The 21,090-nt window shown below is 42.0% G+C and overlaps 1 protein-coding gene across 6 annotated transcripts in view; it reads right to left on the minus strand.

Annotated features, from left to right (window-relative positions):
• Nucleotides 1-21,090, minus strand: part of LOC135195045 (delta(14)-sterol reductase TM7SF2-like) — a 103,885-nt gene that overhangs the window by 32,374 nt on the left and 50,421 nt on the right. For all 6 annotated transcript variants that reach the window (XM_064221372.1, XM_064221371.1, XM_064221377.1 and 3 more), the window contains 3 exons: nt 16,036-16,331; nt 14,715-14,804; nt 5,762-5,913 (listed from right to left, as the gene is read on the minus strand). In XM_064221372.1, the coding sequence (XP_064077442.1) occupies nt 5,762-5,913; nt 14,715-14,804; nt 16,036-16,331 (538 nt within the window). The remainder of the gene's footprint in view (nt 1-5,761; nt 5,914-14,714; nt 14,805-16,035; nt 16,332-21,090) is intronic.

A 21,090-nucleotide genomic window follows, 5' to 3' on the forward strand; every position in this document is an offset into this window, starting at 1 on the left:
AGAATGGCACAGGCCGCTGTAATAACACAGGCGACACGCTTTTGCGGTAATGTAGAAAGGGGTCATCCTGACAAAATTAAGTTAGAAGCGTATACGGTAGCTCAGTGGATAACAGAGACCGAAAGTCGGATTTCAGCCAGTGGAATTACCGATGAATGCAAGAAAATAGATGAAGCGCTACTTTATGTTAGTTCAGAACGGGAGATGCGCATCGCACTCAAGTCATTTAAGTTTAAGGAGACCCAAACTTTTGCAGAATTCAAAAAGGTGTGTTTTGAGCTCTGGGAACCAATTAATCAACAGGATAAATGGTACAATCTAAGTAAGTTTTTACACCTGAAATATGATGGTGACAGTATCGCAAACCTACATACTGATGTAGAAAATGCTATCTGTAATTTAACTACAGATTTAAAAAGAACCGGAGTAGTTATTGGCGATGGTGATGCTTTTATTCGTGATATAAAGGATTTAGTCAGTATGAAAGAGATTTTGAACTACATAGTCCATGGTATAGTATATGACGCCATCGGGGAGGAAGAAAAACGAGTCTTTAAAAAACAGGATCCTGATCCTAAGCAGGATAGTTTAGCAGCTTTAAGATTTATGAAAAAGGAACTGTGCAAAAAGGGACTGCATCTTGGCCAAAAGATTTTACAGGTTTTTGTAATAATGGAAACCCTGGTAGAAATAGGAATAATTTCCAAGGAAAGACAGATAGTGTTCCAGACAGATCTAGAAATTTCAAGCATAGACAACAGGGGAAACAAGATCCTAGGAATAATCCAAGGAATAGTAATGGAAAATTTTTCCAAGCAAACAAAAATAGTAAATATAGACCTCAACAGCATAGAGGAAATCCAAACAATAATAATCCAATTTCGTTCAGCCCAACCCACAGCCAGAGTCCCAGAGACAACAAAACACAAAATAACAAACAGGAATAAAATTGTGCCAATTGTGGTTATTCCAACTCAGAATTGTAGGCGACCAAGGTATTGTTCTCATTGTAATAGGACAGGTCACCTAACACAAAATTGCTGGTTCAAAAATAACAATACCAACCATAATGCCCAAAGTAGTGCACCCCAAAATAATAATCAGACTCAGTGACAATTACAGAAAGGGGTAATACAAAAGAGAGCTTCCTTACCAGTAGAAAATGAGAATGAAATAGTTACGGTAGGTCAGGAAGATAATTTCAAGTTGCCTTTTGAAGTAAATAGAGATAGTATTCTCAATGAAGGATAAAGAAATATGCCAAGAAGATTTACCTATCATCCAAACAAGAATTAATAATAAACCATGCTCAATCCTTTTAGATACAGGCAGTACAGTAAATATTATAGATAAACAAACATTAACAAAACATTCAGGCTTTGCAGATACAGAAATACAAGTCTACCAGGAGAGGTAGAAAAGGGAGTAGATGTGTGGCAGTATCAGACTGCAAAAATAGCAGTTTCAAAAAAGATACAAAACACAGGCCGCAGTGTGCCAAAACAGTAAATTGCAAACTCCAGTGGAAAATCTGAACTTTGACACCTTCAGTGGGTGGTTACCGTAGATTAACAGAACCAATAAGACTAATCTAGGGGTGGCACCAGAAGTAAGGAAAGCCACTCAAGAAGTAGTAGGATGTGCCTTAGTAAGAAGTTAAGGAGGAGCTAAATTTGTGAGTTAGGTTCAGACTTCAATTCAGCTCCCAGAGAAACTCAGTTAGGATCTAAGCCTTATACGGGGAGGCTTTGTCCATTTCTCCCTCTGTTCCTGTGTAGTGTTGTGTAAAGTGAATTTGTAGACTAATATTCTAATTATAAGTAAGATTGATTAAGTGGTGTTTAAGCTACGAAGAAGACTTATAAAGAGAAGAGAGAAAGAGAATAAAAGAAACCCGTAAGTACTCAAACACAACAACGAAGTAAGTAAAACAGAGACGTCGGAACTAATAATAATATAACTGTCATTACAAAATTTGTATTCGGTTGTATTTTAGAGATAAAAATAACCTTTTCACTTCACTTACGTAAGGATAACTCTTCTCGTATTTGTTAGTATTTTAAAGAGATAGAAATAACCTTTTCATTTCACCTACGTAAGGATAACTCCTCTCTTAGTGAGATGAGATAAATTTTATAGTAGATGTATGTTTATTAGTATTTTCAAATAATAATATAATTAATTTCAAATGAAAATTCTTCCCTTCCTCTTTCTTTGTAGTATCCATTTCCCCACCTTCTCTCAACTCCAGAAAAGCTCAACTTGGGAAGCTGTCAAATATGTCAAGTATTGTGACGGGAGGGGAGCAGTGCCATATAATGGTCAACATTTTTAATGGTTTTTATGCAATTTCTCTCTCTCTCTCTTAATAATACTATAACTGTAATTACAACATTCATATGCTAGTATTTTAAATACAATAATCTTTCTATTTCACATTTTTAAATACTGTAAGGACAACTCTCTCTATCTCTCTCTCTCTCAGCAAAAGAACTGATAGACAGAAAAATAGATACTTGCTCAGCCCTCTCTTTCTCTCTTCTCTGGAAAAGATACGTATATGTATTTATGAGAGGAGAAGAAGTGTTGCCTATAGAAGTTCATTTATATCTTTTGATATCGTAAGGAGTTATTCTCTCTCTCTCTCTCTCTCTCTCTGTTTATATATTTCTAATGGTAAAATGTTTTAGATGACTTTGAAATGATATTATTAATACCAGTTCAATGGTATATTTGATGTAGGATGACACTAAGTGTGCATTTGGTATTTGAACTTTCAAAATAGGCAGATATAAGCATTTTTAGAGGGTAGTTCTAACTATTCGCGGGGGGGGGGGGGGGGGGGGGGGGGGGGGGGTGGGGGGGGGGGGGGGGGTGTGTCTGGTACCCATCCCCTGCGAATACGGGGAGGAACACAAAATATATACATATATATTATATATATATATAATATATATATATATATATATATATAATATATATATATACTATATAAAATCCCTTTAATGATTTGGTGTTTAAGGAAAATTAAAAGTCCCAGAAAAGTTGGTTAGGCTGGTCGAGATGATACATAGAAGAACAAGCACAAAAGTGATAACAGCAGTTAGGGAAACAGAAAACTTTGAAGTCAGTGTTGGATTACACCAGAGTTCAGCATTAAGCCCATTTTTATTTGTGCTGATCATGGATGTGTTGAGTGAAGAGATCAGGAATGAAGTGCTGTGGGAGTTGTTGTATGCTGGATGATCTGGTGATTACTGCTGAAAATGAGGATCTACAGAGAAGAATTGGAGAGTGGCAGGAGTCTTTAGAGAGGGGTGGCTTAAAGGTGAATGTGAATAAAACAGAGGTTTTGCTGAGCAGTACTACGGAAAGATAGAGACAGAATAGTAATACAAGAAAGAAGAGGCTTAATTATAATACTGGCATTAAAGTTTAATAAACCAAGAGGGAGGATGTGAGGCTGAAGTTGACAGTAGGATAAAAGCTGCATGGGGGAAGTGGAGAGAGGTAGCTGGAGTGGTATGTGATAAGAAAATGCCAATCAAGCTAAAAGTCAAGATATATAACACCGTGATAAGACCAGTGGTAATGTATGTTGCAGTAGCATGGACTCTAAGAAGAAAAGAGGAAGTAAAGCTTGAGAGAACAGAGATGAGAATGCTGAGGTGGATTATGGGAATATTGCACTTGAGAGATTGGAAAATGTTGAAATAAGAAGGGCAGGCTTAGTAAAGATTACAGAGGTGACAAGTGTCACAATTGAGATGGTATGGGCATGTGTTGAGGATGGATAACGAGGAGAGAGTGAAGAGGGCTGGGAGGAACCTGTTACAGGAGGAAGATCAAGAGAGAGACAAAGAATTAGATGGCAAGGTAAAGTGAAGGAAGAAATGGAGAGAAGAGGTTTGGTGGAGGAGGATGCCTTTGGGAGAAGGCACATCAGGCAACCAACCCTTAATGTAGGGATAACAGTGGGAAAGAAGATATCCTTTAACGAAAAAAAGCAAAATATCAGTGAAACATTATTTCACTTACAGAATCCATTTATACTGTGGTTAGACTTGATGTAAAAACTAGTTTTTTTTCTCTCTCTCTCTCTCTCTCAAACAGTATACATATCCTTTAATCCTTAAATGAAAAAACAACAGCAAAACATCAATGAAACATTATTTTTTACTTACAGAATCCATTTATACTGTGCTTAGACTTGGATGTAAAAGCCACAGTTCTCTCTCTCTCTCTCTCTCTCTCTCTCTCTCTCTCTCTCTCTCTCTCTCTCTCTCTCTCTCTCTCTCTCTCTCTCTCATTTTAAAAAATACAGTAATAAGTGCAGTGTTGCTCAAGGAAAAAAAGGATTAGTGATAATTTTAGAGATATTGGCCAAAGAAAAATCTGCAAATTAGTGAAAGTGATCAGGTGTGCCAAACCTCCAGTTGGTTCAGGATTCCCTTACCTCCCTCCAAGTATAAGTCTATCCAATTGTAAAGACCGAAGGTTTGTTCTGCACACGAACAAATGACAAATTTTTTTTTTTATCAATTTGTATTTTTCATAACTAACAAACCTGAGGTCTTAACTTTGACAACCCACCTCTAGCCACTCCTCTGATAATCCCGGGTTGGAAGAAAGACTAAATGCATCACGGTTCAAGCATGGTCGCTGACCACTCTTCACCTCATCTACGCTTTTATTATTTTTATCCAGTTTCCATCTGGCACCAGAAGATTTATCCTATTGTTAAGACCTCAGGTTTGTTAACTATGAAAAATACAAATTGATAAAAAATTTGTCATTTTGTAGAAGACAAATTGGCCTAGATTTAAAACAGGTAGAGAATTTAATATACGTACTTAGGCTCTACTTTAAACCAAGATGGAGTGTAAAGTTGCTTAAAGATGATAAGCTGTCTGACAAAAATGAAGGGGGTGGCATGGATAATGTGTGATACTGTATCCAACTCGTATGCAATACAGACCTACTACACTGAACAAGACCAGTGACAAAATATGGTTCAGAAACATGGGCAATACAAAGGAAGGAGGGACAGAAGCTGAAGTGAACAGAAATGGGAATGCTCAGGTTGGTTTTGCAATCTTGCTATGGAAGAGGCTGGAAAATGAAGAAATCAATAGAAGTGCCAGGGTGGTAATGTTTAAAGATATGACAACAGTCGAGGTTGAGATGGTATAGCCATGTGATAGGGATGAGTGAGGAGGAAGAATAAAGAGGGCTTCGATGGAACCTGTTAGGAATGGAAGGTCACAAAGTAGTTGAAGGATTAGATGAAATGATAAAGTGGAGGATGATTTGGAGAAGGGTTTAATGGAGGAAGATGCATGAAAGCAATCAACCACTTAGCTTACAGATGTTGGTGGGGATGCTCATGATTGTAAACTTACAGTTAAAAAAATTATTTTTTTTTTATCATTTCTCTACCTTATATTACTGTTAACAAAAACTGTCATTACTCCATTTTAAGGTTGATTCACATTTACAAATATAAATTTCAGCACTTTAAGATAAGTTTGCTTACCATGAACAAGTAGTGAAAGAATAATTTATGTACCGCATATGGATTTAATTCAATGTTGTATGTGGATAATATATGTAGAAAATAAGTTTTAAATATGGATAGATAACTTATATTAAGTCAAAAGCACAGAAATATTTGTCAAATTCAATTTTATCAAAATTACTCAGAATTCCTCATAATTTAACATAAAAACATTCAGGTAAACCTAGTAATAAAAGTACGTACCTGTGATTTAAAACAACTCTGGAGTATATCACTAGGTAAAAAGGAGCCATCAGATATGAAATTAAGGTGAATAGGCCACAACCAACACGGTTGTACTCGTACATTGTAGAAATTGATTCTTCAAACCATATAGTGTCAACAGCAACAAATATCTGAAACAAAACCATTAAATAAAGTAACCTCTCCCAGGTTATTTTATTATACAACATATTAATATTTATTATACAACATATTAATATGCCGCAGTTCTTTTTATTCAGTAAAAAAAAAAAAAAAAAAAAGTAAAATTTTCAAGATTCACATTACTGATTTCATTTATATATATCACAATTTTGAAGTAAATTTTATTTTTCCTAACTATACAAACCTGAGGTCCTTTACATAGGGATTTACTTACAGCGTCAGCTGGACCAGTCGTAAGCTTTCTAACAAGGTAGTTCGATAGTAACTGCTTGTCCGATGGTCGGGAGTCCTGCCCGACTGGAGGGTAAACATTCACTTTGCTTTAGGCCCAGGAACAGAGTGAGGGGTGGCATGAGGTGGGACTATGTGTAAAGGACCTCAGGTTTGTATAATTAGGAAAAATACAATTTACTTCAAAATTGTGATTTGTTCTGATGCGTAATACAAACCCTCGGTCCTTTACATAGGGAAGACTCACTTCTTGGTGGGTGGAATCTGAGTCTTTTGAACAGACAGGTGTTCGTCCGACCTTGGTTCCCTCCGTGGTCATAAGAGCAGAGGGAGGGATCCTAGCCTCTGTCCAACTGATCGGAGTGTGCACTGCGGGATCAGTGGTCAGACCTCTGGACCAAATTCATAAGAGGGAGGCAAGCGTGCCTCTTATGAATAACAAACAAGAACTAGTTCCTATGCAAGAGCCAATATAAACTCTTGGGTTTGTCTCGCTGGCGTCCACTCCCCCCCTTGTTAGGGAAGAGGTGGATAGACGCTTCCATCCCTAGTGAAAGGGATGGAATGGAGCTCGGTAACGTAGCTTACCTGCATCGATCATCCTGTCCAGCATGGCGACAACCGCTACCCTCTGCCTGCAGGGAGAGGGAAGAAAAGCCAGTCACACACTCATTCACTCTTCCATTCATGCAGTCTCACAAGGATGAGATGCTATCTTGTCCAGTCAGGGAGCTGGGTAAGCTACACTACTTGTTGAGCAGCCACCACGGGTCCCAAGAAAAAGGTGTCCAAGGACTTGTGGGCAATATCCCGAAGGTAGGTGGTGAAGGTGGTCTGGTTGGCCCAAACCCCTGCCTTCAGTACCTGTGCCACAGACTAATACCTCTCTGACTTCATGGGCTCTCGGACGAAGGGCACTGGTGTCAGCACTCCCATCTGAAGCGTACGCCTTCTGGATTAACTCGTGAATCCAGAAAGAAATAGTGTTCTTGGACACTTCTTTCTTGGTAACCCTGGTGCTAACGAAGAGGCATCGACATTCAGGCCTGAGGTGGCGAGTTCTCTTCAGATAGCGCCGTAGGGCCCTCACAGGACAAAGCAGCATCTCATCCACATCATTGTTGGTGAAGTCTTTCAGGGAGGGGATCGTGAAGGACTCAAATCTGTCGTCAGGGACCGAAGGGTTCTGAGTCTTCGCTATGAAGTCCGGGACGAAATAGAGCGTCACTGATCCCCATCCCCTCGAGTGCTTAACATCGAAGGAAAGACCGTGAAGTTCTCCCGCTCTCTTCACCAATGCCAGGGCCAACAAGAAGATGGTCTTGAGGGTCAGATCCCTGTCTGACGACTCTCGGAGGGGCTTGAAGGGTCTGCGAGTCAAACTCCTAAGTACGAGAGTCATATCCCACCCCGGGGGCCTGAGTTCCCTGGATGGGCAAAACCTCTCGAAGCTCTTCATTAGGAGCGAAATTTCCATTGAGGAAGGATCGACTCCTCGCAGTTTAAGGACTAGGGCCCGGGGGGCTCTGTAGCCTTTAACTGCGGAGACGGAGAGGAGCTTCTCTTGGCGAATAAGATGAGGAAATCCGCTACCTGCTGAAGAGTGGCTCTGAGTGGAGAGAGACCCCATCCACAAAACCAACCACAGAAGACGGACCACTTCCCCTGGTACATGGTACACTGCTGCAGAGGACTGTCTGAGGTACCTTGCCATCTCTGTTGCTGCTTGGCGAGAAAAGCCTCTCGCTCACAAGAGATGGTGGATAACCGCCACCTGTGAAGACACAGGGACTGAACTGCTCGGTGGTACCATTCCACGTGTGGTTGGCACAGGAGGTTGTGCCAGAGGGGGAATCTCTCGCGGTTCCTCGGAGAGAAGAGCCAACAGGTCCCGATATCAAATGGCGGTGCCACCAGAATCATCCGAAGATTGCTGGTGACCAGCACTCTGCTGATCACCTAGCGAATCAGACAGAACGGGGGAAAGGTGTAGACTAGGAGATTGTCCCACGGGTGCTGGAACGCGTCCTCTGCAGCTGCCAATGAGTCCGGCACGAAGAAAACCTCGTGTTTCCTGTTGTGCCGGGTGGCGAACAGATCCACAACTGGATGCCCCCACAGGTCAAAGAGCCTTTCCACCACATCTGGGTGAAGCGACCATTTGGTCCCAATCACCTGATTCTGGCGGCTGAGCTTGTCTGCCACTACATTCCTCTTGCCTTGAATGTATCTGGCCGACAGCTCTACCGACTCGTGCACCTGCATCGTCAACTGGTTCAACGGGAGGGACACTAAGCCCCCTGCTTGTTGACGTATGCCACTACCGTGGTGTTGTCGCTCATCAACACCACTGAGTGTCCCATCACCCATTCCCAGAAATTTTGGAGTGCGAGGAACGCAGCCTTGAGTTCCAGGACGTTAATGTGAAGGTGCTTGTCGTGATGGTTCCACACGCCTGCAACCAGCAACTCTTCCAGGTGTGCGCCCCAACCCTCGGTAGTTGCGTCTGAGAACAGCAACATCTCCGGAGGGGGAGTGCGCAGGGGCACTCCTGTTACGAGGTTTCTGTCGTCTAGCCACCAAGCCAAGTCCTCCCTCCCTTCCTCCGAGAAAGGAACAAGGAAGGACTGCAGATCTCGTGCCTGTGACCAACACTTCTTTAGTCTCCACTGGAGAGACCGCAGGTGAAGATGCCCATGAGGGACTAACTTCTCCAGTGACGACAGGTGACCAATCATGACTTGCCACTGCTGAGCTGGCTGTTCCTGTTGAGACAGATGCTGGTCCGCGAGCCTGCGGGGAAGACTCGTGCTGCTACAGTGTCAATCAGCATGCCCAGGTACTTCATCCTCTGCTTGGGCTCGAGATCTGACTTCTCGAACTTCACCAAGATCCCCAGATCGTGGCAGAAGTCGAGGAGTCGATCCCTGTCCTGCAGCAACTGCGAGCGAGAGCTCGCCAGGACTAGCCAATTGTCAAGATACCTCAAGAGATATATCCCGACCAAATGGGCCCAAGCCGACACCAGAGTGAACACTCGTCTGAACGCCTGTGGGGCGGTAGAGACCGAAAAAAGTGACCTGAATTGGTACACCATCTCGTCTAGGATGAAGCGGAAGTACTTCCTGGAGGACTGATGGATGGGTATTTGGAAATATGCATCCTTCAAGTCTACCGAAAGGATAAAGTCGTTCTCCCTGATGGAGTCGAGCACTGAGCATACCGTCTCCATCATGAACAGAGTCTGGCGAACGAATCGGTTCAAGGAAGAGAGATCTATCACCGGTCGCCAGTCCCCCGATGACTTCTCCACTAGGAAGAGTCGGCTGTAAAAGCCCGGCGACTGATCTCGTACAACCTCCACAGCTCCCTTGCTCAGCATGGACTTGACCTCTTCCCGAAGCGCTACGTCCCTGGCAGAACCGGGAACGTACGTCTGAAGGTGGACCGGGTTTGAAGTGAGGGGTGGCCGCGACTCGAAGGGTAGTAGATATCCCTCCCAAAGGACATCCACTTAGCGCTGCCAAGTTGCCCAATGACTCGCAAGACACCCCCCCCCCCCCCCCCCCCCCCCCCCCCCCCCCCACCAAACCTTCCGGCAGCAGGTGAGGGGGAACGCCGTCCCTAGCGTTTCCCCTTCTTCGACTTCCACTTGGCAGAACCCCCATGGGAGTGGGAGGTCTGGGAGGAGGGCTGACGCTCACTCCTCGAAGCAGAAGTCGAAGGCTGGGTCTTTCCTCTAGACCTCGACACAGATGATGTATTGGCAAAGGAAGAGCTAGCCAAGCTCCAAGGCTTGGCCGCAGTTGCTCGAGGCTGCCCAGAAGCCTTCGAGACTGCCTGGTGAACCAAGTGGTCACTGTCCTCAGTGTGCCGCTGTTCCACCACAGCATCCACCATCCCTCCAGGGAAGAGGCGGAACGCAGCAACGGTCCGTTCCGCAGACCCATCGTTACCTCACGACCGGCCACCCTGGTCACCTGAGCGAGGAATGCATCCCAACGTCTCAGGACCAGGTTGGCCGTCTGGTGGGCGAGATAGGAAATGGCCCTACCTCCAGACTGACACAGTCTCCCGAACACCGAGTCTCCATCGGGAGAGATGGGTCCCGAGGAGGCTGCGACTCTGGACACCATGAGGGACCACAGGTCCAGCCAGGAGACTGTTTGGAAGGGTGCCATGGCAGTCGCTTCCAGGGCCGATGCCTTTTGCTGTGAGAACCAGAGGTTCTCAGCCAGCAGGTGATGGAGAGGCACCCCCGGAGTTAGTCTAGCTATCTCCGGGTTAACCTGCTTGGTCGGCAATGGGTCCTCCGAAGGCACGTAGAAGTGCCGCTGACAAGGTAGAGGAGGGGGGAAGCAGCTTGTCCGACCTGCTGGCCCTAAGCGAGCCCTCCTGTCCGGAGACGAGAGTGTTCACCTGGCCCAGCACACCATCAGCCAAGGAAGATTGGGGCAAACCTACCGTGATCCTGGGTTGCTTCTTAGGACCCAAGAATGACTCTTACCTCGAAGGAGATTCGGAGGGCGGAAGCACCGATCCTTCCCCGAGGTCGTTGTGCTGACGAATATGCGCAATGACCTCTGCAAACGACCTCTGGATCGCGGGAGTGATTGCGTCCTGAGGCAAGGGACTGTCAAATCTATCCAAGCCAGACCGCTCCCGAGACCCTCCTTCGACAAGAGGAAACCCGTCAGACTCCTTGTGGCCTCCTCCAACCACTTGAGCGTACGATCTGCTTGATCCCAAGACCATGCCAGGCTCGTAGGCTCTGGTGGTGGGACTGTGTGGAGCGCGCTCCTCACGGTCACTCCTAATCGCCTCGCTACTCCCGGTGTAGCCCGAGGAGGTTGAAGGGATAGGAGAGGAAGACCTGACGCTCCCGGCCCCCCTACCAGCAGAGCCGGTGGGCTGGGAGGACTGCCGGCGATCACCAACCCGCGGTGGCAACCGAGCTGCAGGTCTAGTCGCGCGGTCTCCTTAGGGAGACCCTCTGGACCGAGAACGGTAGCAACAGTCCCAAGCGTCAGGAGAGCTGCTACCAGTCAAGTGAGCCGTCCGGTCCCGGTGGGAGCAATGGTCGGGAGACCGGTAGAGTCCACTGGCGTGGTGGGAGCGTGCACCGTCCTCTCGACGCGTCACAGTACCTGACCCAGCGGAGACTGGATCTGGTGACCGGGGGGGCCTCTTCCTGGCCTATGCAAGTGATCGGTCTGGTGGGACCATCACGTCAGCCCTGGGAACCGGGGGATCACTGTGAGAGTGATCGCTGGCCTGGCGAGAGTCACCTGAGCAACTCCCACCAGTCCTGGGTCCTGGCGGCAAGCAGGCTCAGCTGTCTTGACCCTGGCTGCACAGTCACCAGCAGGTGACCATACACTCGGTGACGCCCACGAGCAAGCGGCCGAGACGGTTCCTGGTGCAGAGGTAGAACCTCTGGAACCAAGAGACAAGGTACCAGCAGTAGCTGGTGCCCCTGCGGTCCCCGTCTTCTTCTTCCCTGGGGAAGGAGAGACAGGCCCCATTCCCAAAGGAACAAGAGGACCAGCGGAAGATCCGGTGGGACAGACCCTTAGAAATCTCTGTGCGAAACTTCTGGTGGGGGGGGGGGGGGTGGGTTAGGCCACCTTCTTCTTCCTCGGCTGTGGGGCCTTGGAAGTCAAAGGGGAAGAGGCGGCAGCAGAAGACGACGACACCTTCCTCTTCTTGGACCTCTTCTTCGTCAGCTTCCTCAGGACCACCATCAGATCCTCCATCCAGGACAGAGCTGGGGCAGTTGCAGTAGCAACACGGCCCAGCTGCACCTGTCCAGAAGGACCTGCAGCAGGAGCAGCAACACCACGGGCAGGAACAGAGACGGCAGGATCTGGTACTGGGACAGCGACGGCAGGAACTGGTGGCTGGTCGAGCGGTGAGCTCTTCGGGCACTCAAAGTCAGGGTTTGGGGCTAGGACAGCAAACCCAGGTGGTGGTGGGGCCAAATCCTCTCGCAGCACTAACGACAGCGTGGCCTGCACAGCGGCTGATGGTGTCACCGTCATCATGTGCTGCGTGTACACCAGGTGTGGAGATGGTCGTCATTGTACACTTCACCGGGCCATGGGTTACAGGAGCTGCCAGGTGGTGGTACAGCAGCCCCTGAATGCTAGGAGTGCCAGACCTGCTCGAGGTCTCCACCCGTGGCGGCAGTCACACCTAAGGAGGCAAGAGTCAGGTTAGTGGGGGGGGCGGTTTCCCCGCTCGCCCAGGGGGGTAAAGTTCCCACCCCAAGCGGACAGAAGACCCTGAGTACAACTCCAAGTCGGGGTGCCGCGGCCCTTCCTCTGCGCTCGACAGGTCGAACGACAAGGCGGATCACGACACGTCCCCCGTAGGGAAAGAGCCATACGAGGGAGCTGACTAGGAGGGAGGAATGAAGAAGACATGTCCGTAACCAGAGGTGTTGCTGGAGAGCTTTCAGACGACCCCTTGGCCGGCTTGTGCCTTCTTCCTCCTCTCGTAGTGCTCCCACTGCTCTTCCGACCACGACATACACACATTACAAGGCTCGGCCCGAGAGCACTCACGCCCTCGGCACCAAGTGCACAATAAATGAGGGTCCACATGTTCGGTGGACCTAAAGGCCCCCACAATGACGGCCCTTCACACCAGGGCATACTCTCTGGTTGATAGGGGGGCTTCTCGGTCTCGGGGGCTTACATGTTGTCTGACACAATGCAAACCCAAGTTAATCAAGAAAAAACAAAAAGAATTATTAAGTACTTACGTATGATTCACACTACAAGTACTACCAGTTAGAGAAAAAGTGATAAAAGGTTCAATCCTTTGTAAAGAAGTATTGAAAAGCTCATGACGATGGCGAGCAGAGAGGTGAACACATGTCCTCATCCGACAGCGGGCGAAAGCAAAGTGAATGTTTACCCTCCAGTCGGGTGGGACTCCCAACCATCAGACAAGCAGTTACTATCGAACTACCTTGTTAAAAAGCTTACGACCGGTCTAGCTGGCGCTGTAAGTAAATCCCTATGTAAAGGACCGAGGGTTTGTATTACGTGTCAGAACAATCTGAAATTCCATGCTTCACATAACAACGATAAAAACACTGTCTGAAGATGTGGACTTGACACAAATGCTGTAGCTGTCTAAGTCATGTAATTTAGAAAAGTTAAATGAGAACACCACCCTAGCCTTCTTGACCTTATTATCTTAGACTTAAACCCTGAATATCACACTTCCATTAATTAACAAAAACCTTCTCTGAATTAATTTCCACCCCCATCAGCAGGATCACATCCACGTCACGTGATGCTAAGGGCCTATGTAAAATTCCACAGCTACATTTCCATAGCTGTATCTTCCACAAATCTCCCTATCCTAGCTGACACTATCACATATTATGCAAATGACATTTTGAAGCCACCTCCCTCTCCCTTTTATCAATCTCATATCTACAGGGTATCCTTTTTAGTTACTATCTAGACTTCCGACTCATATTCTTGAAACTTTAATGTCAAATCATCAAAATCTTTTAAGGTATTGCTTCACTCTCATACCACATGATTCATGTCCCTATAGCATAATTTCTTCATTAATACATGCTCATTGAAGGTCTGCAACTCTTAATATATACTTGTAAGCAAACACAGTAAGAGAAAATTTCAAAAAGCAGACAAGAGTTCAAAGCATTATACTTTCTATGTCTCGAGAGTGGTGGAGGAAGCAACTTGGAAGAACCCCTTGGCCGAAGAGACCTGTCCCAATCTGACACAGAACCGTTAAGTTTTGCTCACAGCACGATTTGTATACAATTATGTATGACATTTTTTTTTGCGTTGTCATATATTCCAATATTTATATATGATAATGATATTTGTTTTCATTTCTGATGGTTGCATACTAAACTTCAGGCAATGACAAAAAAGAAACCAAAAATGAAGTCTTAATCTTGAAAACTAAGCATGCTGTGATTTTTTTTAAAAAACTTTTTCTCCGCTTCGGCACTCACTCCCAAGCCCCGCCGGCATACAGGAGACGATTTCTGAAATACCGCTTAGGCATTTAAGGGTTAACACAAGCACACCCAGACAATCAAAATAGCAAAAATGGGCAAACAACTGGGTAAAAGGCTGAGAGAGGGCAACGGCGACTGTCACCCAGGTGGTTAAGAAAAAGACTAAATGCGGTAGCATAGGTGCGTGGTCTTTGACCAGTTTTCACCTGATATATGCACGCATTGCCAGATCTCACAAGATTCCTTGCTTTTTTATCTTCCATTTTTAACCGGATCCAGCTAGGCGCTAGAAGATTATCATATTGTTAAGACCGAAGGTTTGTTCGCGTATGAACAACAATTTTTTACCTTCAAACTTTCTTCCATTTATAACTAAACTACAATATAAATAATTTATTACACTAGATCCAGTTTACCAGACTCATCCACATTCCCTTCCTATGCATCTGTTAGGTAAGCAAATTACACTTGATAAAATCATATACTACAGGTAGGTAATAATAAGGTATTAATGCAAACTATACTAACCTGAAAAGTACAGGCCACCAGAAGTGTGGGACTATACTGGCCTTTGTTAGCATCAAGGTCCTTTATCACTACTATCACATTGAACAGCAGCTGAAAGATTTAAAATAGTTTTAAATAGAATTAATAACTTACCATAGTACATATATTAATGTATCGTGCTGCCTTTAAGAAAAATTTCTAATAAACTTTAATTTGGATTTTCAAGTATAATGTTCCTCACCCTAAAATGAAAAATCCTATGAACATATCAACAGCTCCTGAATAATTACCTTGGAGTATTAATGCCATGTTCTTTTTACAAATTCTATGATACTACTGTAGGTTTCATATCATTTTATCCAATTATATCATAACATTTCAATCCCCGTGATACATTACAACACTGCCATTTCAATTAGAATTTCTTTCTATTTTCAAATGATAATGGCAGCAGCTTTTATCTTTAATGGTTTATTTACTATCTACTTTTATCTTTAATGGTTTATTTACTATCTATATAAGCAAAACTAGCTCAATATCTATATCGACAATCTTACTACAGATAAAATTAACTTTGTTATGTTCAATCACATTTTAAGGGTAATCTACACATGCAATTTTAGAACTTACACAGCTTTATCACTGGAGATGTATCTTGGCTATCTCAATTAGTAGATTGGCAACACTATGGATTTCAAACTTATGCAAAAAACTTATACAATCAAACCATTTTTTTAAAAGCAGAATTTGAGAAGCCAGTAAGTTGTTAGAAATAGCCCAAAGTGCCATGTAAACAGAGCTAAAACTTATCATCAAAAGTAGTTACAGGAGACAGAAATTTACAATTGACAGCTAAAGTATGTAGTGGGATTATATTACAAACTAAGAAAATGCAGAAAATGATTTTAACAGCTGGAAAGTACATAGAAAGAACTTAAAAAAAAAAAAACAATTTGGAAACATACGGGATTGGTTACTATTTGTCAAAATATTAGATATGCATACTATAGACTGCTGAAAACAGTAGAAAGGTCCATAAATCATGAAAAAAGGGCAGAGTAAAAGCTGTTTAAGAGGGACTGCAGATAAAGCATAAAAATGATTTAAAAAAATGGAGAGTACTTATTTCTCACCTACCCTAAGAAAGGGAAAATATGATGCAGAAACTAATTAAGAGGAGAATATCTTTACAACACAATAACATGAGCGTAAAGGTAATCCATGCATTATTTCAGGTTTCATAGAGATTATGTTGTCAATCTACCAAGAAGTTGCAAGCTACTGTGAAACACTAATCAATTAAAACTTGAAAAAGCTTGAACAAGAAAATATGGTTACTTACTAACATTAGAGCCATAGCTCTAAAAATTAAGAACTTGACATCCAAACCCAGAATAACTGGGCTAAGTTCTCGTCCAGTAGATAAATCTGGCAAGAATAGTCCTGTGTTTCCCAAGGGATTCTTGGCATCCTTGGGTATATTACGGGCTTTAATATAAAGCAACAGTGCCAATACAACACTTAAAACTGTAACTGTGGCCAATAGATGCTGATACAGTTTGTATACTACTAAGACATCCACTCCAAAGTACATCAGAGCTGGAACTAAGGCAAGAGCTACAAGCATTGGTATGTAACCTGCAAAGAAAGAAAAAAATATATTTTTTTTTCAGTGCATAAGGCAGCAATTTGCACAAAGCCAAGTCTGGAATCCCAAAGACATCATGTGAACACAAGACAAAAAGGAATGAAAAGAGCAGTTAAGTCAGAAAACCAGAGATATGGAAGTAGCAGAAAAAGTGCAGTAGAAGGTCCATACATTCATGGAAAAAGACATGGGAATTCATGAAGAAAGAGAACATAACCGATATAACTCAATCCAAACTACTTCCAAAAAGGGGAAATCCAATGTAAAAATTATCTGAAATTCAATATCTCACATTACTTAAATCACTTTGCTGCACAGGCTAACCTGCCTACACACTTGAAGAGCAAATTTAAATTTCACAGTACATAAAGTACTTTTTTCCAAGGGCTAACCTGCTTACAGAATAGAGCCAAATGTAAATTACTACCATATTACCCAATGCCACATTAAGAAGCTATCTAATACCAAAAGTACTGGGAGTAAAGCACCTTTCACATCAAGCCATTATAAAGGGGAAGTGCCACTGATGCAATTTAGGCAATACTGAGGATTTTTAATGCATCCCTTCAACCCCTGGATGCACCCACTTTTTAAAGCCTTTTACTTTACTTCCATTCCTTCTGCCTTTCTTTTACGTTGGTGTCTAACCTCTAGTAACTATTACTTGTTACAGCAATTTAGGATTATTTTCCCATCTTACCTTTCACCCTTTTCTGTAATTCCACTTAATTACTGGAGCTCTTAATGTTCAACAATTACTTGTAATCCTCTTTTCACTACCTGAAGTGCTAACTGGTTAAACCTGCCATTGTGATTGGCTTTAGTACAACTAAATTTCATGATTCATTCATTCTACATAAAGCAACAGCCCTTACTGAGATTTATATACTAAATTTAATTTTGCTTCTATTGCAAGATGTAGCTTTGATAACTAAATACATCGTGTTAACTCCTGTCACCAACAGGAAACAGATGCACAAGGCCTAATTCAGCTTCTTTTTTTTAAGGCTAGCCAAATTACCAGAGGTAAAATTATCATGCCCAGTTTAATAAAAGGATGAGCAAAAACTATTCTAACAAAACTTGATTAACCAATTATTTTACAAAATTTTACAATTTTTGCCTGTTGAAATAAATTATATTATTAGGTGTTGACCTTAATTCTCTACATACTAGTACTTATACTGGATCGTGAAGGATACTCATAAAAAGACTATGGAATGGTAAATTCAGAGACAAATCAAACACATGACTGGATAATAAAATGGTGATCCTTGAAGGAAAAAGAACATCACCCTGAAGTAAATATATTTTTGAACTGGTCACACACTAATAATTCTTGGATGCTTGATGAGTACCCCACAGTAATGAAACTTGTAAAAATCATGTTCACTGTATTTTTTTTTACCACAGCCACTTCTTATAGTTGTAGAAACTAACACAACTGCTGAAATTGTAAGGGTTGCCAAAGGCGAGATAAAAAAAAATGCTGTAGATACCATCTGGTTGTAAGTCTTTTTGCTCCCACTTTGAAACAAATCCACTGAACTAGCCAATACGTCAAAATGCTTTGTTTACATAAACAATTAATTTGAATGCTGTAACTCTTCTTATTTCATATTATATAAGATCTGTATTTTTAATTTTCTCCTGTATTCCTCTCTGAGACTTATGCCTACACTGTATAAGTTTCCACTAATTTTGTAGTTTAATGTGTTAACTTTAAGTCAGTTCTTATACCTTGTTTCTCCTCTACTAGATAAACAGTAATGTTCTTGGTTACATAAAGCACACTCGGACACCAATGAATTCAAGTAATCTTTCACAATATTTTTTTGCAGCCAACCCTACATGTGTATTCTCTAAACTGCATATCTCTATGACACCACAGTTACAAATAGGGACCTGCCATGTTATCATCATCATCTTCATCTTCATCTACAACTACAGTGCCACTAGTATTAGTGGTATATATTGTACCAAAGAAGGAATACAGTATTAATAAACAACAATACACACAGATAAACTTTTTTATGATTCAATTATGTCAATTTTTCCCCCCTAATGTTTATGAATTATCTTTCCCCAGTGGCTACAGTAGAACCTCAGATTACGTACATAATCCGTTCCAGAACCTCCAATGAAAACCATAACAATAATTCCCATAAGGAATAATGTAAATACAATTAATGCGTTCCAGACACCCAAAAATATTTGTTAAAAATACATTTTATAGGGAATAAACACAGTTTTACATATAGAAAACAATGAGAAATGCAATATAAATGATTAATGAAATGAATAAATGAACATTTAACATCACTCTTACGTTTATGGAAAACACCTGTTAGCGTATGGAAGACGGCGAGGAGGGGAGAGGGAGGAGAGGTGAGTGTTTGGAAGGGGTCTCTCCCTCCAAAAGGACTTCAGGTATCAAGGACCTATCTGGGGTTACTTCTCTTCGTTTTTTACTGGCACTAGGACCAGCTTGAGAGTTACTAGACCCTTGTTGCACAACAAAACTGTCCAGAGACATTTGTTTCTGCCATTTCTTTAAAATTTGCCTAAAGTTAAACATGTCATTGTCATTAAACATGTTAAGAGACATGGAGTACAACTTATTTGTTGGGATGATAATTCTCCACAGAATTTTTTACATCATTCCACTTTGCAAACATGTCCTTAATCCCTGAAGTAGGAACATTATGTATGCCCACTCATTTTCTGAATTTTTCAAACCAGCCTCTGCTGGCCTTAAATTCAACTAACAGCAGCGCTTGTAGGCATTTTCTCACCAAGACCGGCATGCAACTTCCTCCAACACTTTGCTATGAGTTCTTTCTTAAATTCTATAGTTCCTCGCCTTTTTTACACAAGGGCTAGCACTTAGAACTTTCTTTGGCCCCATGATAATTTATTTAGCAGTTGCACTTGAATAAAAAAAAGAACAAAAACAATGAACACAAAAGCAGAATGGGGCATGAAGAAGAAGGGATGCTTTGTTTTGGCACTCGATACAGGGCCGGTTTCCGAGTGTGCAAAAACTGAGGAAACGTACGATAACCAAGACAAAATTTCATCGAAAAAAAAGTCTAAGAAAACCGAAACGTATGAAAAGAGAGGTGTATGCAAACAAAGGTTTGACTGCATATCGATATCTACTACATATTTGATGTTACTAATCCAACCATAATTTTTTCCCCTTCAGAGCCAGGCTAAAAAATCAATATGCAGTACCTCATGCCAGGTAAACTTGGAGTTCAACCAATTTAAGAAAAAAAAAAACGTCAGCTAATTTAAGAAAATACGCATCAATTTAAAGTGGAAGATAAGCAAATGCACAAGGTGTAAGAAAAAAATTCTAAAACTTTTCCCTACCTTCTACGAGAAATTGAATATGACTATTCACAAGTTGAAAATAACTATTTACAACCCTTTGTGTGGCCTCTTTTACAAGGCAATAGTAAATTTTACCAAATTATACATGTTTTTTTCTAATAAATAAATGTATTTTATTGTCAAATTGTAATTACAGCTCATACAATGTCAAAACAGATAAGAACTAAAATAAGTAACAAATTCTGAGTATATTTGTTGTAAAATATTTATGTAAATTTACTAAGATCAAAAATGTACTAGTAACTTTTTTGGATAATACATGTCTTTTAATATTTCTTTACACTTTTCTTCACAAAGTTACAATTATAACTGACATACTATCATAAAATACAAGAACTAAAAACCAACAGCAACCCCGGTATATTTATGAGCAAATATATAATAAAACGTCATATGAGAGATAGGCAGTACTTGTGTCCTTGAAGTCAAGATCACAACTAGTTTGTGAGTCGCCTGCTTCTTGACCTTAGTCAGTCTAAAAGTTGCCATTAGTGAACTTATGGGCTATAGAAGTATTTTGTTATCTACTACATATACATATTTGATGTTACTAACATAACCTTTTGTCAAAGTTAAATATTTGTCTTACAGGCAGAACCCGCTTATCGATGGCATCAGTTAAGGACGATCCAATTTTACGGTACTTGTCTAGCAATGCCGTTAACTGAATTTTCAGCAACAGTAAGTGATTTTCGGCGGTGGTAAATTGTTTATCTGTGTTGGTAAGCGGTTTATTGGCACGGATCTCCTGTTGGCAACCCTATTAAACAGGTTATTATTGGTATTATCATCGATTTTCAGTTAGTGGCGATCAGCCAGGAATGGAACCCCCTCCATTAACCAGGGACTGCCTGTATATTCCTTCATAATTTTTACTCGGTGGTCTGGTTAAACAACGTAATAGTACTCCTTTATTAGTTTTCCTAAATTCTTCTGAATTAAATTTCTTGTTTGATTATTAGGATTACATATTTATGAGGTCCCCTTCCCAAGTATTCAAAGCATGAGGCAGGGAGGATTTGTAAATAACTTGCACCTTCTTACACTTCGAGATGTAGTCCAACACAAATGCTGCTTTTACTGGCATGCTCCCTGTTAGTTTGTTTATGTTAAAAGCTAACCCAAATCCTTCTCTATTTTAGGTCATCATGCATACATGATGCTTTTGACAAATGTAACTTCCACTTATTTAAGTTTTAACTTTACATGTTTGGTAGTATTTTCTAGATATAATAAACTATTTCGATATAGTTCTTGCTTTTTGATTTCCCCTAAACTTGTCTTATGTTAAACAGAAATTAGGTTTCTAGATTATGCTATTCATTAATCAAATCAGATTTTCATCTACTG

The sequence above is a fragment of the Macrobrachium nipponense genome, chromosome 15 (assembly GCF_015104395.2).
Source record: "Macrobrachium nipponense isolate FS-2020 chromosome 15, ASM1510439v2, whole genome shotgun sequence".
In the NCBI taxonomy this organism is placed as follows: domain Eukaryota; kingdom Metazoa; phylum Arthropoda; class Malacostraca; order Decapoda; family Palaemonidae; genus Macrobrachium; species Macrobrachium nipponense.